This window comes from Alosa pseudoharengus, unplaced genomic scaffold, assembly GCF_046254945.1.
Source record: "Alosa pseudoharengus isolate Yale_2024_CS ecotype anadromous, Long Island Sound unplaced genomic scaffold, YU_APseudo_1.1 YU_APseudo_1.1_scf_12, whole genome shotgun sequence".
Lineage (NCBI taxonomy): Eukaryota > Metazoa > Chordata > Actinopteri > Clupeiformes > Clupeidae > Alosa > Alosa pseudoharengus.
The window spans coordinates 17,051,750-17,078,597 of record NW_027468587.1 but is presented as its reverse complement, the minus strand read 5'-3'; the positions used below and the strand labels follow the sequence as shown (position 1 = coordinate 17,078,597).

The following is a 26,848-nucleotide window of genomic DNA, read 5'->3' as shown; positions in this document are numbered from 1 at the left end:
ACATAATCACCATAGTGACAGAAGACAGATATCAGTAAGCCTCAAAATGATCACTATTCAAGATCAACTCTCTGGCAGTCATTAGAATGTCAGTAGTAATGGCAACAATTGCCTTCTTAAGTTCTATTAAGTTGTAATATCTGCACAATATTCAAAAAGGAGCAGTGCCAAAAAGCAAGTGCATTTTGATTCACATGAGAAGAGCCTCTTTCAACTACATATCCATGTGGTAATATCACACTATAAGTAAGATAATAGCTTATCAGGTATTCCAAGGTCTTAGTCTTAGTTTCTTTTTCCTTCTTTTTAATTTGCCTCATCCATTATTTTATGTATATATTGGTACGCTTAAGCAGCTGCACATATGTAACTTTCCACTATTTTCACTCTCTGAGTTTAAGGCTTTCAAGCCTTCAACACTGAAGGCTGTGGCCTTTCGCTGAGTTCCCTGGAAAACTTCACTTTGAGGTGAACAGTCCAGCCCATTCATGCACTGTTTCTCAGTTGTCACTCTGACATTTGCCATTTCTTTCACAAAATTACAGGGACAGGGGTAGCCCTCTCTCTGAGCTCGAATGTCAGTCTTACCTGATGCTAATACACTGATGGATTCGACAGAAAGTCTCAAAGATGAACAGACGCGCATTCTCAATGAAGTCCTCCAGGCAAGCCACCAAAAAGAAGTCATTGACCAACACCTAGGGGAAAAAAAACAAAAAACATGACATGACATGACATGAGAAGCATTGACACAACAGACGACATTATGATGTTGGAGAGGTTGCTCTTGGGAATTTTGTGAAAGAGAGAGAGAGAGAAAACAGCTGTTATATAAAAGTCAGAAGAGAGGTTACCAGGAGTTGAGAGTTAAACAAGGACAGTGGAGTTGAAAAGTTGAAATTTCCAGTAATGTCATTATTATAATCACAAATTTGCATCTTGACTGAGTGGTTTATGGAAAACCCAATGACACAAAAAAGTACATAATAATACCTCACACAAAAGGTATTGCCACTGTGTCTATTTCAAATGATTCAACTGTGGGAAACTACAAAACTGCAACCCTTTCAAAAAGAGGAAAAAACATCCTGCACACAAAAATAATAATCATCAATTACGTACGATAGATAAAAGTAGAAAGGAACATGTAGGCCATTTTTTTTGCCACATTCAAACTTCCGAAGTGGTTTACTTTGGCATGTGTTCAAAACGAGAAAACCCTCTATCTAGACAAAAAAAAAAGAGAGAGAGGGGGGAGAGTGGTGGGGTGAAAAGATCCGGGGCCATTCCTGGTTTTCAAAAAAATCAGCCGCAAATCTTGGAATTCCGCAAGCTCCACATGAAATGCAGGCTGGAGCGCCGTCAGCCACTGAAGTGACCGCAGTGGCTGTGACTTATCGCCACTCATCTAGCCCACTGCCACAGGGCCTGCAGTGCTGCGCAGGGGATGCCATCAAGACGAGTGGAGAAGAAGGAGGGGGTGGCGGGACTCGTTCACACACTGTTTATGTCACTCCTTGCGGCACACTGCGCAAAGACAAAGCTCCAATCAGAGGTTTTATTGTAAACATACACAGAACTCAACCGAAACATAAGAACACATACTGAGAGAAACAAAACATATACACGTTCACACACTCACACTTAAACACTGAATTTGACCACATGCACAAAGAAACTCATTCTCATTCGACTGGCACAAAACAAGCTACAGGCTACAGAAGTGCATAACTTTCTTTCCATCTCATTCTCCATCAGAACTTCGGTCATTCTCCCAGGTTCCCGGTTCAGCTGAACATTACGCAGCTACTTTCAGCTGGCTTCAGAAGGCTGCTATCTCTCTAGTTCTGCTTCAGAAAACACCAAACTGCATGGCACGATCAGGCCGCCCACATTTCAACCATGACTACGCTAATCTCTCAGGCCAGATAAAGTCAAACAGTTAAGTGCCATAATAGCAGTCATCTGGGGAGGGGACTTAAAGAGACACAAAAAGAAAGTTGGCTACCAGAAGCCCTCCCTCCTCCCCCCCCCCCCCCCCCCCCCCCCAAAAAAAGCCTTTTATACTTTATCTTGAAAGAGCCATCTCCCTATTTTACCCTCTCATTTCCCACATAAACAAGATTTTGTGGAGAACGAGGAAAATAAGGAAACACTCCTTCATATGGCAACAGCAGAACAAAGACTGACAGATGGGGAAAGACATGCAACCGGTCTTAATGACGGCATAGTGGTTGCAGCGACTGTGCATTCCTTGTAGAAGAAACCAGCTGCAGTGTCCCACAGGCACTGCGCTTATCGGAGGGCATAGCAGAACCTTTCCCGACTGCTGAGGACTTTACGGAGATATACAAGATAGCCAAGCCATGCATTCACACTCAAGGCCATTTGTAACAGAGGCCTTCTTCTTCGAGGGTTGAACCATTTGCTCCCGGGGCCACGTGATGAGGTGATTACGATATGCTAGGCCCGAGGGGACTCGCGGGGCGCAACTACTAACTTGTCGGTAAAAGCACCTGTTCAACTGACGTCACACGTTACGACTACGTGTTATTCAGAGGCCAGATGTGTGGAGCAGGGATGATGGGAACCAGCTCATGCCAAGGTGTTTGGGTGTTCATAGCATAAAGACAGGAAAGCGTGGGAGGGTTGGGTGGAGGAAGGTGTTCCTCTACTGATGCTGTGGATGAAGCTTCGCATGCCGAAACGATTGTGTAGAGTTATAGTAGAAATACCTTTCTTTAAAGGCCAACATTAAGCAAAGTGAAGAAAACAAACCAACCAACTGCGCAGTGGTGTGCAAAAGCATAATATACCCCCCCACCCCCTCCCCATCTCATTTGTTAGAGGCTGTTTGGTAAAGGCTGCAGGCTTCCCCTATGAGTATATAAAGACTTGAGCAAACTGGGACCCTCAACAAACCGCTGACATGATTTATAAACATTTACTTCGGCAAGAGGGAGCAGCATTTGATCAGGGCAGCTGGCTTTCATTTCAAACGTTTATCGTTGAGGAGCACGGATGTCAAAAAGAGAGAGAGGAAAAAAAAAAAAAAACAGAAGTAGGAACCAGAGTCACTCTGCAAAGTTTTGGGGTCTTTCATGTCTCCAAGCAGGTTCAAATGGGCAAATCATTAGGGGTAATCTCACCAGCGTTCCCGCAAGCGGGGCGGATTCCTCTGAGGGAGCGGTGGGAACACTCGTTAACACACCTGTGAGGAGTGCCCCAGAGCTCGGGGCCGCCTTGTTATGGCTCTGCCTCATTAAGACCTCATGGTTGTGTCGTGCGACAAACCAAAGATGGCTCTCATTACGTACTGACATTACAAAATGGGAGGGAGAGAGAGAGAGAGAGAGAGAGAGAGAGAGGCAAATGACGGAGGATGAAAAAGGACTTAAAAAAAATAGATTTTACTTATGAACACTGGCTTAACATTACTTAACTTCTGGCCAAATAAAAAATGACCACGTAAGTGTACAAATGTACAAAATATCAAATAATTGACTTCATTATCAAATGAATGCGTCCCATGCTTTGGCAGTAGGTTTTAGGGGGTTGGAGGGCAGCCATACAACAGCTGTGCAGTGAGGGCAGCAGCAGCAGCCCTTACCAGTGGCTATTCGAAAGAGGCAGCCGAGTTCCACCGAAGCCGAGCCGAGGCTGTGCTTCCTGTGACTCAGGGGCTTTTGGGATGTGCCTCTGTGAGCGCTGCTAATTGAAACGCATTTACTTCACCCAGGAATTCCCCCTAGGACATGTTTTTTTTCTTCTTTTTAAGGCTTCTGTCACAAAACGTCAACTTCTAAACACTTCCACATTTTAAGTGACGCTTTAATGGGGAAAAAAAGCTAACAAATAAATAAGTTGCAGCTACGTTTGCACAGCACTTAGAGTCACCCTCGAACAGCAAACAAATTTATGATGGTCTGTAATGTTTTCCAGGGTTAAGATGGCATGGCGCAATATGCGCAGCTGTGCCAATCGCGTCTCTTACCCCAGAAGCTCACAGTCAACCTGTCAGGGGGCTGACAACCATCTGAGAGGATGCACAAACAATACTAATTACAATCAGCATAAGAGACGAACCAAAAGCAACAAACTCCTGCAAACATTTAAGCTCAACTAATTTGCTTTTGTCCCCCTCCCAGTCCCATTCATGTCAGAAGAATATCCAAAATATATTTCATCTTTCGTTTTAATGAATGAAGAAAAGGAAAGAATGAATGAATGACCGTAGAGATCAGATTCAACCATGTTTGTTTGACTAAGCAGCCGTCTTTCCTATGCTGAGCTATCGCTCTGCTTGTGCTGGGACCACTGCGTGTTTGGAACCGTCGGTGATGTGCCAATGACTGACAGCGAGGAGGAAGCCGGGGCCGGACGGTGGTGGGAAACCCCCCGGTAGAGGTGATCGCATGGCGAGCCATTACAAACTCAGGAGAGGAAGAGAGGTCTCCAGTCTCGGGCGCGGTGCCTGCGACCACAGATGTTCCGGTTGGGCCTCCGAAAACAAAAAAAAACAACCAACCCAGAGCGTCTGTCTGAGTGGCTCAGCAGACCCAGAGGTTTCCCAGAACCTTTACTGTGTTCCTCGATCACCCACCACCACGCAGATGGACAATTACTGGCCTTCATAAAAACAGCCGGAGCCATGACTCACTGGCTTTCCCAGATGACCCCTCTCTCTCCATCTTCCGCTACCTCTCTCTCTCTCTCTCTCTCTCTCTCTCTCTCTCTCCATCTTCTGCTACTTCTCTCTCAATCACTCTCCCTCCTCTCATCTCTCTCCCTGTTGTTTGCTACTCCTGTTTTCTCGCTCACTGTCTCAGTCTGACTCCTTCATGTTCTCATTCTCTGCGGCCACACCATGACACAGCTAACTGTTGATGACCCTTGCTGATGACAGAAGGCCTCGGCTGCCAGCAGGAGCCGGCGTGGAGGTCAGGCCCACACAGTCACTAATGAGCTGAGCAAAAGTGCAGGCCGCAACGGCACCATTACCAGCAAATACTCACCAGGGCACTTGTGGCCAGAGGTCAACAATGACTATGTTTACGCGTGTGTGTGTGTGTGTGTGTGTGTGTGTGTGTGTGTGTGTGTGTGTGTGTGTGTGTGTGTGTGTGTGTGTGTGTGTGTAGGTGTGTGTGTGTGTGTGTGTATAGGGGTGTGTGTGTGTGTGTGTGTGTGTTGTGTGTGTGTGTGTGTGTGTGTGTGTGTGTGTGTGTGTGTGTGTGTGTGTCTGTCTGTCTGTCTGTCTGTGTTCTTTACTCCCTTTACCAAAGACAAAATGGATGTCCGTCATAAAAAAGAACTAAAAGGACAAGTAGTAACTTAGCAGTGCTTTGAACTGGAGTTTGTATGAATAAGCTCTGCTCCTTTTGAACTCTTTGCATCGTTTCACAACAAGAAAGTGCGCAGGTGCCCTAAAGGGGGCAAGGTTGATGGGTTGTGGGGGTCGGGGGGGGGGGGGGTCGTTTGTTTTCATTTTTTGGGGAATGACTCATAAAAGTCAGTGGGCAGGGGACAGCTGGGACTTACCGACTCACACTCCCTGAGCTTCCTCTGGGCGCTGTCAAAGTCAAAGTTCACGTACAGGCACTCCACAAACTCTGTGATGGGGTCTTTGTAGGTGTAGGATTCCTTAAATAGAGTACAAAGGGAACTGTTAGGTTCTTAAATAGAGTACAAAAGGAACTGCTAGGTTCTTGAGAATAACACCATTAAAAGAAAACTCCGGCAATTTTTCACATAGATGTCTGTTTCTCGAAGTCACCGAGTACTGTTGGTATGAAAAAACAAACAAAAACATTTGGTGCCATTTAGCTCAAGTTGCCACAGCCAACAGCTAGTGTAGCCAGGCAGCTAAAGTGCTACACTCTGGGGGCATGATTTTAAAGATGTCCCCAGAGCATAGCACTGTAGTTACCTAGCTACTCTAGCTGTTGGATGCAGCACTCGAGAAACAGAGATCGATGTGAAAAATGGCCAGAGTTTTTCTTAAACTAAAAGCAATGTGAGCAACAAAACAGTATAGACAACTGAGACAACAACCGATCTGAAAAGGATTGTTTTTTCCTAGGAATTCTCCCTAGAAGGAATGCACATTCTGTGGTTGTGTGATACATGGGTCTGTGTGTGTGTGTATGTGTGTCTGTGTTTGTTTAATCACAAAGCTTCTCAGCCAACCAGGCGTGGTGCCCCAGCGCAGCTTACCACTGTTTTTCACAAGCAATCAATATGTCATAAATCTGTCTCATGAGTGTGCCTTGACCACGACTGGACCATTTCAGAAAGCTTATGGATTCAAGTCTTCCCTCGTTCCTGAATGTTTGTCATGTTTGCACAAACCACTATAGAGGACAAATCCAGGGAAGGGACGCACGGTGAGCACATGTTTTAGTGATTACAAGGGTGGGGTGAGGGGGTGGTGGTGGTGGTGGTGAGACTGTGCTTATTTAGACTTTGAAGTCACTGATCTAGGAAGAAGCTACTGTTATTGTGTAAGGGGGACAGAGGAACACTACAATCAGAGCGTCCATCATGGAGCCATACATCAACCTTAATGGGTTCAAGACTAACCCTCCCCTGCCCACAAAACGTCCCCTATTGCCACCCTAGCCAAGGCAAAAGCCCAGTTATAAACTTTCAAGAAGACACTAGCAACTAACAAAGAGAATGGGATTCTATTTTCAGGTCAGTCTGCACTCTAGCATACACACACATATGCTGTCTAAACTTATTTGTAAACACACACACACACACACACACACACACACACACAGACTCACTTACTCACTCCACCCAGGGTCCCACGGTAAAATGTTTTAGCATGCTGGACTTGTGCTGGCTCTGTAATCAGATGTGAGAGCCTACTGTATGCATTAACCTCCAAAAGAACACCAGCTACTATGTGAACGGTGCGATAAACAAAACGCTATGAGGTCATTTTCACATCACAGGCCAACAATACTGCATGGGCCATGATAACTCAGTTGTTTTTTTCTTTACCAATGGCCTGAAGAACATTACATTTACGTCAATACTTCCTGGACTACCTGCTACAGTACAAACCCAAATGAAGACTTTGCCGACAGAGGCGAGCCTGACCACAGCTACATGATGATGAGGGTCGGGGGTGGGATTGGTCTCAAAGTAGAGGAAGCTGTGGGAAGTTGCGGGCGAGACTGGCAGCTGTGCCAACAAGCCAGGCATGGCGCTTGTGGATATACCTGCTGGATGACCTTGACCAAATCCTTCAAGACCTGCCGGCGTTTGCGGACGTCCTTGTTGGTGATGACGGCTGTGGTCAGGTAGCGAAGCACGTGGGGACACATGGTCTGAATGGCGTTGAGGTACCTGGACGAGAGCACATTTTTAAAAACAAAACGTTAAGAAAACACATGCATTGTCGGATCTTTTTTCCCCTTAACTGCCCAATGGAAAACAGAGACTCTGGTCCAAATAAGTCAGTGAATGTTGAAAACATCCTCGTTTTTTCATTAGTGCCTTCTGTACAACGAGGGGAAGGGAAAGGGGTGGAAACAAGGTTTGGGGGCGTGTGGGGGGGAGCGTGCGGGAGAAAAAAGGAAAACCCCTCTCCAGATACGGATCACTGACCACAGTCTTGCCCAGTAGCTGAAACCCAATCCAGCGGGGGCTTGTTTTTCAGCCACAGGTCAACTGGCTGTAGGCTGAGTGTGGGACCAGGAGCCGTGTCTTTCGAGACAATTACAACCCGAGACAAGGCCCGCACTCAACAGTAGAGAGCGAGGGGCCTGATTCACTCTCTCTGGCTTGACACAGCGCTGAAAACTGAAGGACACAAATCTTCCGCATCCCTACAGATGAGTCATGCCAGCCCTAAACCCCAGCACTGATAAGGATCCTGTTTTTTCACCAATCTGCTGGACAATCTTCAACACCCCCACCCCTCCTCCATGCGAGCCTTTCGCCCGACCTTTTTGACCAAATTAAATTTCAAAGAGAAAGCAGAGCTTTAGGCTCCTCGGCCTCCCCTCAAGCTCTTATAGGGATGAGAATAGGGAAACATATGTCCTTCAGAGAAGAGGGGGAGAGAGAGAGAGAGAGAGAGAGAGAGAGAGAGAGAGAGAGAGAGAGAGAGAAAGGGGGGAGGAAAATACACAGTATGGTAATGGTTTAATTAGCTGAAACAATTAAAGGGACACAGGGGCCTGTGGGTCTTGTGATGTTAGGGGGCTAAAAACAGCAACGAGGCGAGTGATAAGGGTGGTGTGTGTGTGTGTGTGTGTGTGTGTGTGTGTGTGTGTGTGTGTGTGTGTGTGTGTGTCTCTGTAGGGGGTTGGACTGATGAGTGATCTTGGTTCACACAATCTCTCATAGCTCTTTGTAGCTGACTGAGGCAAGGCTGGGGCAGGGCAAACCGCAACACTTCATGCTGTGTTGCTGATTAACTTATACCTCCTCCACTCCCTCCAGGGAGGGGACAAGGTGGTAGGGGTCGTGGACCCCCTTTGCAACTCCCCCACCCCATCCCTACACCCCCCCCCCCGTCCCAACCACCCACCCCGTCATCACGAATCTTGTGTTAGTCATCGACCAAGGCCAGAGGAGGGGTCCACACAGTGACTTATCTGACTGATCCAAAAAACATTTCAGGGCATCTGAGGGACCAATAACTAATCAGTGTCTAATCAGCATATGACAGTGGGACACGGGACAGGACAGGCCGTTCAGAACTATGAGCGGTTCTTTTTCCCTCCATCGCTTCTCTCCCTTTTCCCACTGGATAACATTTTGTACCTGGTGGTAATTGGAGATGAAAAGAGAGGAAGGGAGAAAGGGAGGGAGGGAGGGAGGAATGGAGAGGGAAAACGAGAGGGAAGGAAAAGAAAGAGGGGAGAAACAGAGAAGAAGATAAAGAAAAAAGAGACTGAGAGACTGAGAGAGAGAGAGAGAGAGAGAGAGAGAGAGAGAGAGAGAGAGAGAAAGTGGTTGCACAGTTCCAGTTTCACAATACATCTAGGGAGAGGTGGAATTAGAGGCAAATCATGTGAAACCCAGAGTCCACTCTGCAAGTGGTGGGGTCGTATTACGCTGGTATTATCTTTCCTGTTTGCACCTACATCATAGGTCATCCTGTGACATTATGCCTGCTCTCGCAAGCTGCCCTTGGACTTTGCTTTTTTTTTTTTTTTGGACGCAAGAATTCAATAACCGATGTTCTAGGATCATCTTCGTTTCTGTTTTTCTGTTCTGTTCTGCTTTGCTTTCGTTTGTCTCTCCTCTCCACAGTCGAGCAGCACCCTTGACAATAACCTCCTTAAAGGAATTATCCGGAGTAAAATGCACTTTAGATCAATTTACGGATGATTGGGAGTACTGGGAGTATTGTTGAGTTGACATCAAAATCATGTCATACGGATGTGTTTTGAGAAAGTTCGATTTTACCGTTTTTAGTCAAAACTCGTTAGCCTGGAAGTGACCAGGGCATGTCATTTCGCCGCTACAAAACACTATTTTTATACCCCTTCTACAGTTCCAAACAACATTACACTTACGTGGTAGTGAGTAGAGGGTCCCTAAAGCCAAACCGAAGTATCCCGAGGTCTTAATGTGGCCGGATAGAGTCCAGAATGAATTTCATCAAGCCAGTACCTTTCCGGAAATGTTGCTGCTGCAGCTGGCATCTTTAGGGGAAAGTCCGTAGGAGTCGATTGCATCACGTCGTTGCACGACATCACGGCACGTGACCTAGGTAACCTAGGTATTTGGTTGGATGAAAAACTGTACATATTGAGAGCCTTTTAAAAAAACTCAGACCCAAGTTATTATTTTAGATTAAAGAAGTGTTTTCCTTATTCAGCAAGGAAAAGGTTGGTGCAGAGCACATTCTTATCAGTGTTGGACTATGGTGACCTCATTTATATGCACTCCTCTTCATCTTTATTAAAAAAATTAGATGTAGTATACCACTCAGCCTTGCGTTTCATTACAGGTGCAGCAGCCAGGACTCACCACTGCATTCTGTATGAAACTGTACAATGGTCCTCCCTCTCCCTCTCCCTCAGAAGGAAGTTCCATTTATTGACTTTCATTGCTAAAGCTCTAATGGGTAAATTACCACTCTACATTTCAAATTTGCTTTCTTACCATAATAGTGTTTACAGGACAAGGTCGTCAGAAAAAATATTATTAGTTATTCCATCAACAAGAACAGAACTTGGTAAAACCGCTTTCTCATCATATGCACCTAAAGTTTGGAATGAACTTCAAAACAGCCTAAATCTAGAATCACTTCCATCTTTCAATACTTTTAAAAATCTTTTAAAGTCAACTCTGACAGAACAGTGTAATTGTTTTTAACTGGTGCCCTTAAATGTTGTATGTCTGTATTAGCTTAAGCTAAGTGTAATGTCTTGATTGTGTTTGTATAGTATGTACAGAGATTTGTGGTGTAGTATGTAACCTTTGTCCTGTCTTTTATGTATATATATTTTTTGTAACTTTTTGCCGCCAGTCTTGGCCAGGACTCCCTGGGAGAAGAGTTACTGTAACTCAATGGGACTTTTCCTGGTTAAATAAAGGTTAAATAAAAAAATTTAAAAAATTAAAAATTCCAACCTGTTAGTAAGCTAGGGTTTGCTGTTGCATACAACTTCATTTCAATTTCGAAAGAAATACTGGACTATGTTTTTTTTTTTAAAAAACGGCGACGAAATTGTGAATATCCAGAGCGTGTTACTCCACACTCGGCAATCGACTCCTACCAGTGTTGCGCGGTCTGCCCGAAATTAAGCGGTTGCCCGCGGATGACCGCGGTCACCCGCGGTTATGAGTCATAAACAAAATATTTTAATGATATTCGGGTCATTTGCGGACGGGTCAGTTAAATTTAATTAAATATATATTTTCTACAAATAGGCCTACTTAGAAAATCACGAGAAGGCTAGCATCAATACAGTAAAGCATCAATACAGTAAAGTCAACAGTAAAGAAGCAAAACGGGCAGCCTGCAGGAATAAATGTTATGGCACATATCGCGCATGCATAAAAGTTACCTTAGTTCGTTGTGTTTGTGACTTTAAACAGTGGATGTGCTTTAGTAAAGCTTTGTGCTTCATTCAGCATTATAAACCAGTTCTTACGCTAACGTTTTGACCAGCAATGTCTCTTGCCTACCTTGCCTCACCATTTCTGTTTTCGAAAGAAAGATGTATGTAAGATGTCCATGGCCTTCAAATCTTATCCTAGTGTTCTAATCCTTGGTGGTTGCGTGCGTGCTTGCGCTCTTATTCTCATTCTCTCTCCTGCGCAAATGTCCTGCATGCCTACTGCGTGTAGTTCTACTGCATAAAGTTTCGCAAATAAATTAGTTTGATTTACAGAAATGGCCTATACTGTCACACTGCATGCAGGCTATAACCAAAAGCACACCTTTTGTAAATAAGCGGGTCGGATCGCGGGTCGGGTATCATTTTGTCCTAATTAATATTCGCGGTCCGAGTTGCGGTCGGGTTGATTAAAATATCGGGCGACCGCGGGCCGCTTGTGACCAAACCCGCGCAACACTGACTCCTATGGACTTTCCCCTAAGGATGCCAGCTGCAGCAGCAACATTTCCGGAAAGGTACTGGCTTGATGAAATTCATTCTGGACTCTCTATCCGACCACATAAAGACCTCGGGATACTTTGGTTTGGCTTTAGGGACCCTCTACTCACTACCACGTAAGTGTAATGTTGTTTGGAACTGTAGAAGAGGTATAAAAATAGTGTTTTGTAGCGGCGAAATGACATGCCCTGGTCACTTCCAGGCTAACGAGTTTTGACTAAAAACGGTAAAATCAAACTTTCTCAAAACACATCCGAATGACATGATTTTGATGTCAACTCAACGTATGTACTCCCAATCATCCGTAAAGTGATCTAAACTTTAACCCATTTACTCCTGCCTGCTAAAAACGCCTATAGAATCCTATGGCATTCTAGACTAAATAACCTTATTTCCTGAGAGTTTTCTGAAAACATACTAAAAATTGTCAACGTCTACCAAAATGTAATATCTAAGCCTCTGTAGCACCTAGAAACATGAAATAAAAAGCATGCTGCGCTACGCAGCATCCAGCGGGAGGGTCAATGTTGCGCTATGCAGCATCCAGCGGGAGGGTCAATGTTGCGTCATGCAGCATCCAGCGCGAATGGGTTAAGAAAGACATGTTGGTTTCCATTTCAGTTGTTTGGACCAGAGAGTCGAGAGCGTGATTAGGCGATCACAGGCAAGCTGCGCGGCCCAGTCTCGACATCCTCAACAGACATGTTCAAATTAGCCTGTCGTGACTAGAACCAGTGTTGCTGCTCTGGCGAACGTCTGTTATTGTTATTTGATGTTATCCTCCTAACCATTAATGTCATTTTCCAAAACCACCACCATTGCTCTCCAAACCACTGGTCACAAGGTGACAAATTATTTGAATAATCTGATGCTATAATTGAGAGACAAAAACGTTTAGTCTGTTGTTTCGGGGAGTGATAGTTTCTCATTCCAATGTGAAATTCTCTTCTATTCTCTTCTGTCAAGAGTACTTTCCGTTCAAGGCTCTCCAAAACGACAACCTGAAGTGTCCTTCTGAATATGTGGCAGGAGATGTGAGAGAACTTAAGGATTCCGATAAGAAATAACACAAGTATGGGGGCGCTGTGGCGCAGCAGGTTACAGCTCCCGTACCATATACGGGCCCGAGTGCCCACGGGGACCCAGGTTCGAATCCGACCTGCGGTCATTTCCCGATCCCACCCCATCTCTCTCTCCCACTTGCTTCCTGTCACTCTCCACTGTCCTGTCCAAATAAAGGCAAAAAAGCCCAAAAAATATACTTAAAAAAAAAGAAATAACACAAGTATTGTGAAAAGACCTGGGGATTGAGTGAGTTTAAGAGAGAAAAGTAGGCCTGGCATTAAAAGTAACCGTGTGTTGAACTTTAATAAACAGTTTTTGAGCACAGACTGGAATAAATCCTTGAGCACAGATTCAGTTTTCATCCATAAAGATCCAAAAAACAGTTTCTGTTTACAGAAACATTTCTGTTTACAGAAATTACAAAAATGGCAAAACATTTAAATTTTAATTTAAATTAAGACTATGGTGCACAGATATGCTAGTCTTCCCATCACCCACAGGCTTTGTTTCATATGTCGTTATTTATCATGACAAACAACACTTTATGCATTGAACACAAGTAAAATCAGTTAGACTACTAGACAGAGTTAGACTATGTCCAGATAAGGGCTTGCCTAGACATTTACTTTGTTTTTTATTTTTTGTTTTCGCCCGCAGGCGTTGGGTCAAACGTCCAGTTGAGGGTCACTGGTCTTGGCCACGACCCAAAGGAAACCAGTGGTCAGGACAGAGAGAACTGGACAAGCCGCAGTGAAGGAAAAAAGGATGCTTGTTTAGACAAAAATGGCACAGCACAAGAGATCTGTCGAGCCACTATGGTAAGATTCTCTTGAATAGTTATGGGCCTGACTTCTTTAATCATCTGTATTGGCTAAAAAAGTAAAGGAGGGGGGACAACTCTGAACACCACATAGATGTGTATTATATACTGTGGTAACAATGTTGTGCTTTGGATTAAGACTATGCATCTGGTCAATAACAAAAAGGAGCAATCAAGAGAAAAATCCTGAAAAAAGGTGGTGTGCGAATTTTAAGTCGGATATCAGGTTTCCCCATACACATGGCCTCTCAAACTCACAGCTTTGCGACAAAACAGACCACACAAAAACAGACCCAGGCACACATTAATGCATACTCACAATCACATATACAGAGAGACCACTTAAAAATACCAGCGAGGCCTTGAAGTAGGCCTTTTAGGTTGTTACGAGGACTTGGTTTCTTTTTTAGGTAATGAACTTCATAATAAAACCAGTAGGCCTCCCTCCTGCTCTCTGCAAAGGTTCGGCGTAGGCTGCCAACTTGACTAGCACTGCTCGATCTCTCTCTTTCTCTCTCGGGGTCTCGTCCCTCCTTAGGCCTAACTCCCCCTCTAAACTCCACAGTATAGCTCCCCCCAATTTAACCCCCCCCCACACACAAACACACACACACATACACACACACTGTCTGGTGTGGTAAGAGGAGGAGAGAGGAAGGGAGCCTGGCCGGCAAGCCGACCTGCAGAGGTGGTTTGGGACACTGGGCTTCTGAAGGTGCCACATCAGCATTTTTCCCTTCTCTTTTGCTTGTGGACTGCGGTGAGCCGTCCAACCGACGAACCAACCGACCAACGGACGGACCTGAAGCGAGCCATCGAGCCATGAGTACCTCATGCTTTTTTATTGGAGGCAAACCCCAAACCAAAACAAAATCCCCCACACCAGACATAAACGACTATAACTGCTGAAGGTGCTTACTGTGGCTGGTAGAGGAAAAGCTCGATGATGTTGTCTCGACCTTTCGGGTGGTTGAAGAAGACGAACAAGGACCAGTGTATGAGCCAAGTCCTCTGCTGAAGGGACTGCAGTGGGGAGCTTACAGACTGGGGAGGGGGAAAAAAAGGACATAGTTAGCACGAGAGAGACACACAGACGGAAGAAAAAGAGAGGAAGAGAGAGAACGGAGGGAGGGGGGAAAAAGAGAAGAAAAAAGGCAGAGGGTGAATAAGGTCATTTTGACTCTTCTTTCAGCCAAAGCTTGAGAGTCAGCTCTCATTAAAACAACACATCAAGTTGACCTTAAGCTTTAGGCGACTCTTTTTTGCCAAATGCTGAGTTCAAAATAGAAATGCTCCAGGGTCAAAGAACATTTACTGCTTCCATGTCTCAAACGAGCCAAACCCCGCACCCCTTTTTCTAACTCTTTCCCACCAATTAAAAATTGGACTTGACCAAGAAAAACTATGCAATTTAAGGCTTTCCTTGAGTCCACAAAAGGGGTGAGGGACAGAGCAATCAAGAGCATGCAAGGATAAAGCGGGAAAGATCTACAAGCTAATACACAGAGACAGAAGGAAAGAGGAGAAGACATGAGGATCGAGAAAAGAAACAGTCCAGACAGAGCATAAACAGGGAGGATGACACTGGAGAAATGACACATGAGAAACAGCAGCTACAGCAGAAGAGAGAGAGAGACAACGGCGGGCAACAGCAGTAGCATCAGTGCTGTGGCGTTTTACAGAAACTCAGAGAGGTCAATATCGCGGGGCCTATGTAAGCGAATCCGAGGGCGGGTGTCCAATTTTCAGCGGTGGGGCGTTTACATTGTTATCGATAGTCTCCCTCAAGCGGGACAGGTCCTCCATGGCAGCCTCCCAGTTCTGCATTAGAATCTCCGAAGCCAGCTTTCCCCACAGTGAGCTCAGGGCATTCCTGTCTGTCGAAGGCACCTGGGGAGACAGAGATGGCAGCAGAGAGCACGTATATTAGATTAACCAGTTAAGTGGACACACACACACACTCTCTCAGATTTTGCTTAAGGTTTGTCTACATCATGTTTAGGTGCCAAAATAACACCTGCAAAATATATATATATTTTTTTTCAATTCCAATGATTTAATTTTTTTTTTAAAGGAAAAAAGATTTTTTTTAGTTACTTCACTCGTTCAATGCCTTATCTTGGAAGCCATGTTTGTGCACTAATATTTTCAAAGGTAGCATTCCTAGCCAGACCAAACTTTGTAGGATGGAAGAAAAACCCCTTCTCAGTATGACTTTATAGGCAAAGACAATCTCCAAAGAGCTGTATCTACTGACCAGGTAATGTTTCACGTTTCTCGCGAGATGTCTCCGGCTCGCAGTCAAATTGCAAGGCTGATTTTCTGCTTGTGAGGCACTGCCAGCTATGGCAGGTGCACGATTTTCCCTTTTACAAGTTTGTTTACCATCAAAATAGCTTTGAAGCTGTTATATAAAGGTAAAAAAATATGCATACCGCTGCTTTAAAGTACAACTCCGATCTGAGAACATAGGGTCTATTTTTGGATGATAACAGATGTATGTGATAATGCTGTTTATTGACTGTTTATTGTTCAGCATTCAACACAATCATCCCCTCCAAACTGGTCACCAAACTCAGTGAACTGGGCATCAATACCTCTATCTGTAACTGTATTCTGGACTTCCTAAACAACAGACCTCAGTCTGTTAGGTTAGATCATCTCAACCATCACCCTAAACACTGGTGTACCACAGGGATGTGTGCTGAGCCCTCTCCTTTACTCCCTCTTCATCCAGGACTGCACACCTGTACATGGCTTTAACAGCATTGTGAAGTTTGCAGACGACACAACGGTGATTGGTCAAAGGAAGCTTCTTTCCTGTGGCTGTCACCCTACTGAACTCTAACTCTGCACCCCGTTGACAACCAACCAAGCCCCCCACCGCCCCTGCCCGATGCCTCCTTTCCTGTGCCTGTTGAGGTGTCCACGACCATGACAAACTTGACAGGGACAACTGGGAGGCAGAAGTATTTTTAACCGTTAAGTTTACAGAAAGAGAATAAAGAGGACAGCTGGTGCAGTCAGTGCATTAAATAAACTCTTCTTCTGCTTGCTGCCATCTTTCTAGAAGACGTCAGCACAAGCTAATTCAATTTTTAAATAAGCCTGATGTAAACCCAGACACAGTCCCATTGAAACAGGTTTTCAAATCACCAAAAACCCAGGGACCAATCACAACCACTTATCCGGCATGGGGTGGGCATTGTATGATATATGCCAAAGGACAGCTAGCAGCGCTGTTAAACACAACCAATGGCTGTGCTGATGACGTCAGTATTGACATGGATGTGAGTTTTCTTTGGAATGGAGTAAACAACTGCATTTAAAACCTTTAACCTACCTCTTAAAACCAACAAGAGGTGTCTGCTATATTTCCAAAAAAGACTGGGTAAGGGTTTAATGTATCGGTTTAAGTTTAATTTCATTGCTGGTTATGCCCCTTGGAAATCGGAAGTAAATGAAGGGTCCCCAGACCCATTCTCTATTTCAATTGAGGGGGCAGCAGTGGCTCAGGAGGAAGAGGAGTTGACAAGTAGCTGGAAGGTTGTCGGTTCGAGCCCAACTCCTCCTGACCTTGTCGAAGTGCCCTTGAGCAAGATACTTAACCCCAGTGCTCCCGATGAGCAGGTTGGCACCTTGCATGGCAGCCTCAGCCATCGGTGTGTGAATGGGTGAATGTGAGGCATGACATTGTAAAGCACTTTGAGTGCTCCGAGGAGTCAAAAAGCACTATATAAATCCAGTCCATTTACCATTTGAGATGCGGTCTGGTGTTAGCCAAGCTATGAAATAATAACAAAGGCTAAACATTAAGACATAGGATTTGAACATAAACATTTTACAAGACTTGGTTTTGGGACCCATTCATAATATAGACAATGTTTGAACTAAATCTAAGATGGTGCCAAAATATTATCTGATTTGACACAGAATGACCAATATGATACTGTTTTTGCAGGCTAGAGAGGGTACAGTACACTAAAAATACCGACCAAACTGCAGCCTTGCCTTAGCCTTTGGTTCACCACCAAGGAAAGTGGAGAGATGGTTTAAACCGGCTGCTCGTGGTTTACAACACACCGTCATTCTCTGGAGTAAATTCTGCATTTATTTACTTTGGATACAAGGACTGCATGATGTCATTCTCTAAAAAACTCGAACCCGGACAGAGAAATGCTTGACACTATGACTCTCTTGGGACCAGACCTACACTACACCATAAATCTTAGGAGCAGTGGAGCAATCTGGCTTAAATGTGGGCAGGAACCATTGATGCTGATATCATGAAACTAGAAATATGGAGTTGAATTGTACTTTTGCCAGGTTCTGGAGAGGTTTAGGAAAGAAATACTGCCTGTCTGCCAAGACACTTTAAAATGTGCATCCTTATCACAAAGTATAGTCAGCCAAGTCCAGTCATATAAGAATCAGCTAGCAATAACAAAACTTAACCTTGTGTATTTAGGAAAGAAACAACTTAACATGGTCAGCACATACGTCTACAATCATTTTGGCTTTATGGGCTCCACTGACTTACTAAGACAAACCCATTTTTCCTAGTCTACACCACTCCTTTTGTGAGGGGTAACATGGGAAGAGATAGAAGGATTAAAAGTTAAAAGGGGTTAAGGGTCGCCAGATTGCCAGTGATGCTGCAAAGTCTAAAATACAACTATTAAACAATGTTCACTGAACACCAGGGGGGTGATATGATATGATATATTGATATGCACTGGGTAATGTGTACTGGCTAAAGGATGCCACATTTTTTTTGTAATGAAAATGATCAACCTACAGAGGGCTGAATTCAAAGACCCCCACGAAAATCAATGAAAAAAGTGATTTCATTAAAATTTCATTGCAGCAACTCAAAATGGAACTCAGTAGTTCGTATGGACCCCACATGCTTGACAATGAGACGGCGGATGGTGTCCTGGGGGTCTGCTCCCAGATGTGGACACGGCCATCATTGAGCTCCTTGACATTCTGTGGTACAATCCAGTGTTCTACTGGATTTAAGTCAGGGGAGTGTGGGGGACACTCAATGGTATCAATTCCTTCATCCTCCAGGAACTGCCTGCACACTCTCACCACATGTGGCCGGCCATTGTTATGCACCAGGGGGAACCCAGGGGCCTCTCCACCAGTACAGGGTCAGACAATGGGTCTGAAGATTCATCCCGATACCTAAGAGCAGTGAGGGTGCCGTTGTCTTGCCCATAGAGGTCTGTGCGTCCCTCCAAGGGTATGCCTCCCCAGATGTTTCATCATCTGAATGATGTTCCCGGCAGCATAACGTTCTCCACAACATGTCCAGACCCTTTCACGTCTGTCACATGTGCTCAGGGTAAACCTGCTCTCATCTGTGAAAAGCACAGGGCGCCAATGGCGGACCTGCCAATTTTGTATTCTATGGCAAATGGCAATTGAGCTCCACAGTGCTGGGCAGTGAGCACAGGTCCCTCTAGAGGCCATCGGGCCCTCAGGCCACCCTCATGAAGTCTGTTTCTGACAGTGTGGTCAGAGATATTCACACCAGCGGCCTGCTGGAGGTCATTTTTTAGGGCTCTGACAGGGCTCCTACTGTTCCTCCTTGCACAAAGGAGCAGATACTGGTCCTGCTGCTGGGTAAAGGATCTTCTACCACACTGCCCAGCTCTCTTAGACCAACTGCCTGTCTCCAGGAATCTCCTTTTGAGACTGCGCTGGGAGACACAGAAGTCCTGGCAATGGAACGTATTGGTGTGCCATTCTGGAGGAGTTGGACTACATGTGCAACCTTTGTAGGCTCCAGGTACTGGCTTATGCTACTAGTAGTGACACTGACCCACTCAAATGCGAAACTTGTGAAAAATCACTCAAGAAAGATAAAGATGGAAAAATTATCAGTTGCCACCACCTGTAAAATCATTCCTGTTTTGGGGGTCGTCTCATTGTTGCCCCTCTAGTGCACCTGTTAACTTTGATGACACCAAAGCAGGTGAAACTGATTCACAACCACCTCTGTTACATAGCTGGCCAGACCAATAGCTTACAAGTTTGATAGACTTGATGCTATACTCCTATGAAAAAGTGTTCCCTTATTTATTTTTACCAGTATACTTAGGTTGGTTGGATCAATGGATCAGAAAAACAAACCAAGAGATAATTAAATATTTAATATTTATTAAGTATTTCTGATATTGCTTGGTATATATTGCTGATCGGCTCATAAACAGGCACAGCAACGAAGAGGAATGACTGAAGAACTTGCAGGAAATTGTTGGTATTTGTGGGAGCCCGCAACAAGGGCTTGCGGTTTGTAATGTTATGTAAGCATTTGTTAGCAAATATATATATACTACCTCAACAACTTGCTGTGTTAGCCTCAAAATGTATTATTATTATCTTGTTTATTATCGTTAAAAATGTCCCAAATGTAAAGCACTTTCAGCTGCATTCTGTGTATGAAAGGTGCTATACAAATAAAGCTTATTGTTATATTATATTATTATCCCAATGTTTCCATAACAATTTTGATGCTGGTTGTAGTTAATCAGAGAGGAAGTCTTGCTAAGTCAGGGGTCAGGAAGGAGTGCATTTGCCTCGACTGGCCTGGGAATGACCTCAGGGCTGGCTCCTGTGGCAGTGTTGTGAAAGACCGCACTACTCATTTCTTTGTAGTTAGCCAAAAACATTTTACAAATGGAAACAGGACTTACACAGAGATCCCTGCAACCAGTCTGTGATATAGGATCAAACACCAGTCCATGAGATAACTTTATTTGAGATAAATTTGAAGATAACCTTCCAATAACCCTTTTCCTTCCTTGATTTAGTTGGTCCTTGTTTCCTCTCTGTGAGCCGACTTCCAGTTGGGCCCTCATGACAGACCTGTGCCCCCTCCCCCGTCCCTTCCAAGCTGAGGGATGAGTTGACGAAGCGGGCGGACTACTGCCTGTGTAGCCACTTCTCCCTTCTCCAGCAGCCAGCGGTTTGGCTACACGTCAGAGGGAGTGAGAGACAGGATGGAAGTGTGTGTGGGAGATGGATTTTGGGGGTGGGGGGTTAGGAGATGACGAGGAGTCCAGCAGAACCTGCTCCTGTAGGAGTCGCAAGACGTAAAAGGAAATATTCGGCTTTCTGAGCAGCCTGCCCAGTCTCAAGATGTTAATTAAAAAAAAAAAAAAAAAAAGGTCAAATTATAACTTGAATGAAACTGGTGGAAATCTCCAGACATGTTTTTTTTTTGTTTTTTTTTTTTTAAAGGAGAGCTTTTCAACACATCATGCATATAAAGGAAATACTAAATCGGCTGACATTTTGGGTCGTGTATGCAAATACTCTAGTGTAACGTTTGGGACACTGCCAGAAATGAACTTGACCTAGCATTTTCAAACAATTACAGGACTTTGAGAGTTGTTTAAATAACTCATGGATCATAATTCAAAACATGGGGTTAAACAATAATTGTTAAGCCAAACATTAAGTATTAAGCCAAAAGCATAACATCCTGTGAAATTCTGTTATAAAACCCCTCACAGATCTTTGCACACTTCCCATATGGAAATATGAACTGGAGCTAACGAGACGGATCTCTGTGGAGACAATCAACTTCAAAAGGTTGTGTGCTGATGTTTCTAATTACATCGAAAGGGAGACAAAAACAAACAAAAGCAAGGCAAATAATCAGCTGTAGGTTGGGACCGCTCTGTATCTCGGGATGATAATCGATCCAAACTGGATGTCAAGCTACACACCCTCCAGGCTCATGGGAAAGTCTGGGGATGAGGCCTGACTTCGCAATCGGCCGTGATAACAGGGCCAAAACCAGACGCGGTGACAGGCAACCAGGAAGCTATAGTGGGTGTCCTCTGGCCAGCCACAAGGCTCTAGACCAAAATCCAGACCAGAGCCAGACTTCCCTTATTACTGCCCACTGATAGTCAGTGGGCAGAGGACAGAGCCTATAGTAATCTAGGCTACAAGACAGATCTCATGTCAAGTGGAAGTGAACCGAAAACAAGATCCTGATAAAGGCCTCTGTGGAATTACCAAGATAAAGAAAATAACAAACTAAATTCAAAATAGTCTAAAATCCCAAATTAGTTAGATACTACACTTGTCCCAAGGGAAATTTAGGATTATTAGGGAATTATTAGGAATATTAATGAATTCAATAAGAACTACTAGGCTAATATTTTATGATCTAGTCTGTTGTTTTCGAGAAAGCTCCAGCATTATTCAGGGGAGAGATGGACAAGGAGGTATCCATGTATCTCCAACAACAGCAGAGAAAGAACACAGAGTTTAAAAAACAAAAACCTGAAGAGAGTTAGCTAGGCACTGACCTACCCACTCGCAACACTGGACCCTTTTGATCAGGAGTAACACTAGTTGGACAGTTCTAAGTGACTTTTCAAAGTCGAAACCTCAGAAGTGAGATCAGCATTGACTGAGCAAACGTGCATTTGAGGGTGGAGGCATATGTGTTGCCAGTATAAAAGGTCAACATTTCATTTCTAAATGCATTTGTTTTTTCCCCCCTTCTTTTTTTTCCTGGAAGTCCCTGCCTGCTACCTTTGGCAGGGATCCATGTCATTATGGTAGCTTTCTCCACACTGCCAGGCTTTCAGCAGTGGCCATGCAAGAATAGTTTCAATACCTGGGTTTTTCCAGCAGTTACCTTAAGTTTCCGTTGGGCTCCTGAAACGGGTGCATTTTCACTGACTGACCAGCAACAATAAATTTACTGTGCAGAAGATCCGACGGGACACTCAATCTTTATTCTCAACATTCAATCCCTGCATTAACAGATGATATGAATAAGTTGCTCTTTTCGCACCAGGCTCCCACTGTAACAGGACCTCGGACTTGGATTTTGCAAGCCTGGCTTCCTCCGTTAAATGACTGTGTTTCCCACGTTAAATGAGTTCTGGAGCCTAACCTCTTCCAGAATACTATGGCAGGCACAGAGATGGGAGGTCCAGAGCACACCAAAGGGAAAAGGAAAGAAACATAGAAAGAGATTTAGAGAGAGAGACGCAGGGGGGGAAAAGATGAGATAGGTATTCACAATATAAAGGGTCTTACTGGTTAAATCCATTCTTCTGAGAACTCTTCCAACGTCAAGAGACACGGGGTGGTGGGGGGGGGGGGGGGGGGGTATTGTGTTACAAAGTGCTTGTATGCATTTTGTTCTGAGAGGGATTCTGAAATGAGGGGCTAATGATTTGAAGAAAAAGAAATACAGGCAGAACTTAAAAGACATAACTATGCCACAGCAATTTAGCTTTATTTAGACTGAGCTGAAATGCCATAAACAAGTCTCCTTGCAGGTCTGGCGCAGAGGTAGTGGTGGTGGTGATGGTGAAGGAGGAGGAGGAGGAGGAGGAGGAGGAGGGGGGACGGGGGGGGGACGGGGTCCTCATTTTGTTGAGCGCTTTTGATGTGCTTACTCTCAAAATCCTTCCATTTCTCTTGACTTCTTCATGAGGAGTTAACCATCCTCCCCTTGCTTGGGAACTCACGGTCGTTTGAGAACGCGGGGCCGGCAGCTTTGTACCATCACTCACAAAAATCAATGCAATGGAGGAGGACCAACTGCTTTGGGTTAAGAGGCTGTTTACAGACAAGAGCAGAGCGCTGATCCCTGTGCCAACCCGCTCAGAGACAGTCCGCCATAATAGATGGGCAAGGGAAAAGAGAAGAGCGCCACACAATGCAGACGCTCAGGCAACAGGAGAATATCCAGTTTCCATTAGAGCCGAATGGAGGAATTTCTTTCCAATTGCTACACAGCCATGGTCTTTCTCTAATAAATTATGCAAAGTATGGGGAGCTGATTTGGGTTGTAATCCAAGGCTGACCTATGATGTCCCTCTCTTTCTCTGTCACCACAAAACCCGCTGAGGGACCAGCACAAACAAACAAACAATTGCATAAGCGGGTACAGCAAACATATCATGATTGCCGTAAGCAAGCAAACCTTTGAGACAGATTCCTTGTGGCTGCAACAAGAATTGTACATCATTAGCTACACATTCAGGTTGTCCAATATGGTGGGAAAAAATAAGACTTCATTGAACTAATGACATGAGCCAAGAAACTCTAACCACTTTCCAGCAATCATTTTTGCAATTTCATAGAACAATGCCATTCAGCGTTGACTCCTGAAATACAATCTTTATGAGGAACAGCATGCTGACATGTATCATGGGCTTATTTAAACCAACTTAAAGAGTTTTGCATGTTCTTTCTCAATACGCATCTACAAAGTTAGGAAAAATTCCCCATGAATACAGTGTTGTCTTCAACAGTCTCTGAGCCGCTAGTACAATGTTCTGGGGAAACATGTATTTCCAAAAATTAGATCAGAGGACTAAATAACCACAGACTAGCAAATCAGTCTGAATTCTGTACAATTCACATTAAGGCGGCCAATAAATCAGAGCAGATTCCCTAAAGGGCCAAAAGTTACCTCAGAAAGGTCAACACATTGTTTTGTTATTAAGGCCTATGGTCATTTACTTTGACCATTCATTTTCATTCAACCGTATTGGCCAGGCAGTCAGTGTAACAGATTGACCAAAAGAGACTTTTTGTTTGTTTGTTTGTATAATTTCATCAGATTTAGCCAGTATAAATGAAAACATTCAGGAGAAATTTTGCTAAGACACACTAGACTGAATTTTCAGAAACACAAGCAATATGGTGTAAATGAGGTCCCTAAAATAATTTTTAATGGTACACTGAGCCTTGTGAGCATCCAACATTATTCACAGAACGCCAATTTTGGCTGTCTCAAACACAGTGTACACCATTAATACTATTATTTATTTTTTTCTTTTCTTTTTTTAACCCCAACATGAATGTGAAAGGCTCGAGATGTATGTTTTAACTTAGCCACTTACACAACATTCCAGCTTTAAAATCATGCTGAGTGCAGTGGTTTGTCCCCACTAGACATAATAACAATAAAAGACTGAACCTCCCTCCAAGGCCTCATTCGCACAATTTCCATTCAATTGAAAAAGTACTATTCACCAAAAAAAAGCATTCCCCCACATTATTAGACAACATGGGAATGTGAACTAAGTGACTTGGAATCAGAAAGAGCGAGGGGGAGAGGAGAGAGAGAGAAAGCAAAAAAAAAAAAAAAGTTCAGGTACCAGGGTAGCACAATAGCCCAGCCAAGCGTGAAGGACCCAAGCAGCACTCCCAGCCCAGGGTACCCTTGACAAAAGGCACCTCTCTTCAGCCAGGGTGGTAGCCTACCCTCCACAGAGTGTGGCCTTGAGAACAGAGCGAAGGAGGGGAGGTGGGGTGGAGTGGTGGGGGATTGATGGGGGTCAGGAGCCGTCCATTCCCAGGGTTTCTCTTGAGTTACATGTTACCACTGCGGCCCCAACACACACACCACCATCCCACATTATTCCCCACCTGTGACACAACTGCCTCTCTCTCACACACACACACACACACACACACACACACACACACACCGAGTGGACTCTGAGTCTGTCCCACTCAACCATCCCTCTCCTCTCCCGAAGCCCCGCTTGCTGTGCAGGCTCTCGCTCTAGTTCATCTTTCACTCATTTCTGCAGTCGGTGGGAGAGAAGCCACAGACACCCCAGGCCCAGCAATGAGCCCTTTGTTTATAGAGGAAATAAGAGGTACGCATGTGTAACGTCGATCCTGCCAGTACTCTCGGTGAACTGCAATTATCTACCCCCGCAAACCTACTTTGGTATTATCTGATTTCCAAAAAAATATTTGACTGGTGAAAATTATTTAATCCCGAGGTCCCCTTGAAGGACCTCTACATATCTGTGATGCGCTTCAACCAGACCATAAGAAAAGTGACAAAAAAAGGAAACAAAAAACAATACCAAAAAAGTTATGTCTGGTCTCCAGTGTTTCGAAAGGAAACAATAAGCCACACACGCTGAAACACAAAGAATGACAATCGAGGATACTTCATTCACATGCATTACATCACCACACAAACACAGACGTGAGGTTTTGGAGAACGCTTCAGTGATTTCAATAAGCAAAACCTCACCGTCCACCAGCCTTCAGCCGAAAAAACCAGCAACCAGTCACAGTACTGGTGCCGAGTGGGGAAGATTGCGTAACTCATCCCCGGCTCAGCAGAACCAGGGAATCCTTAAGGGGGGAGCGCATGCCGGGCTGCAGGATCCCAGTCGGTAATCCACAGACGGCCGGGGCCTTGCCAGGGAAGCAAGACTAAGGAACAGATTATGGAGTCTGCCACTAAACACTTGGCCCAGTAAAAAGCTCTAACGGAGACTTTCAGTGGTCTCGCCCCAATGCCAAAGACATGCAGGGCGATTTAACAGGGTTCTGACGTCACCCGCTCACAAGCAGCCTGTCAGGTTTTTGCCCCATGAAAGGGCGAAAGCCACCGACAATCAGAGGCACCCTGGCAACGGCATACCAAGCAACTCTTGGGTGACGCTGCATTTTTCGAGATAAATCGTCAGACAACAACCGAGGATAGTTCTTAAGTAAAATCACTTATGAGACCTAATCTCCATCATTTATAAAATAAAAATGCAATGTTAGATGCAAAGACATTTCTGGCACAGGATAGGATTAATAGTCTTATTAAAAAGTAATTGGGGTAATGCATATCTCTGCTTCTTTAATTAACATGTGCCAGGCTTCCCTAAAATTGCTGGTCCATTAGAAAAGAGTTAAGAGAAGAAAAAAAGGAATCACTGACAGCATTATCCAAAAGAGAAAACGTACAGTGCTTTCTTTGCCTTTGTTCTCTCCCTTATAGCTATTCCACCCCTCCTCACAAGACACTAATGACCATGTCTGAATAGATTAACAGAAAAAGTCAGAGAGAACTATTTCCTGACACAAAGCCCATTAGTATACTACAATAAGTTCTTAGCCATGTAATGTGTTCTGGGTTCTTCTGGTGACTGCAGAACAAATCCTTACCAGAACTCGGAAGAAGTACAGGTACTCAGCTGCTCCAGAGTAATTTCCACACTCATATTGGAACTTGGCATATCTGTAGAGGGTGTCCAAGTACTCCTGCCGGAACTATGGGGGACAAAGCAAAGGCACAATTAAAAATATCTGCCTTCACCATGCTTCTACCTGAATGGAAGACATATTGGGCAATGTCAATATGTATACTCAAATATATGAATAGTGTGGAAGCAGTACCTTCAGGGTGCGTTTTTTTTCCCAATGTTTTTTGTTAAATACCAAGTCGCACTGTACGAGTAAATCGCAAATGATGTAAAACCAAAGCTCACGATTTATGTGCTCAAACTATATGGTCCGATGGTTAGCTACGACTTGATTGCTCACATTACTGTGTAAAATAAACTCGTTAGACCGACCA

At 44.4% G+C, this 26,848-nt stretch overlaps 1 protein-coding gene across 1 annotated transcript in view; it reads right to left on the bottom strand.

Moving 5' to 3' along the window:
- The window catches only part of eif3ea (eukaryotic translation initiation factor 3, subunit E, a), a 50,454-nt gene that overhangs the window by 9,910 nt on the left and 13,696 nt on the right, over window positions 1-26,848 (bottom strand). The window contains exons 5-10 of the mRNA XM_076280288.1: window positions 26,437-26,541; window positions 15,241-15,366; window positions 14,396-14,520; window positions 7,230-7,356; window positions 5,539-5,640; window positions 589-698 (exon numbers count right to left, since the gene is read on the bottom strand). Of these exons, the coding sequence (XP_076136403.1) occupies window positions 589-698; window positions 5,539-5,640; window positions 7,230-7,356; window positions 14,396-14,520; window positions 15,241-15,366; window positions 26,437-26,541 (695 nt within the window). The remainder of the gene's footprint in view (window positions 1-588; window positions 699-5,538; window positions 5,641-7,229; window positions 7,357-14,395; window positions 14,521-15,240; window positions 15,367-26,436; window positions 26,542-26,848) is intronic.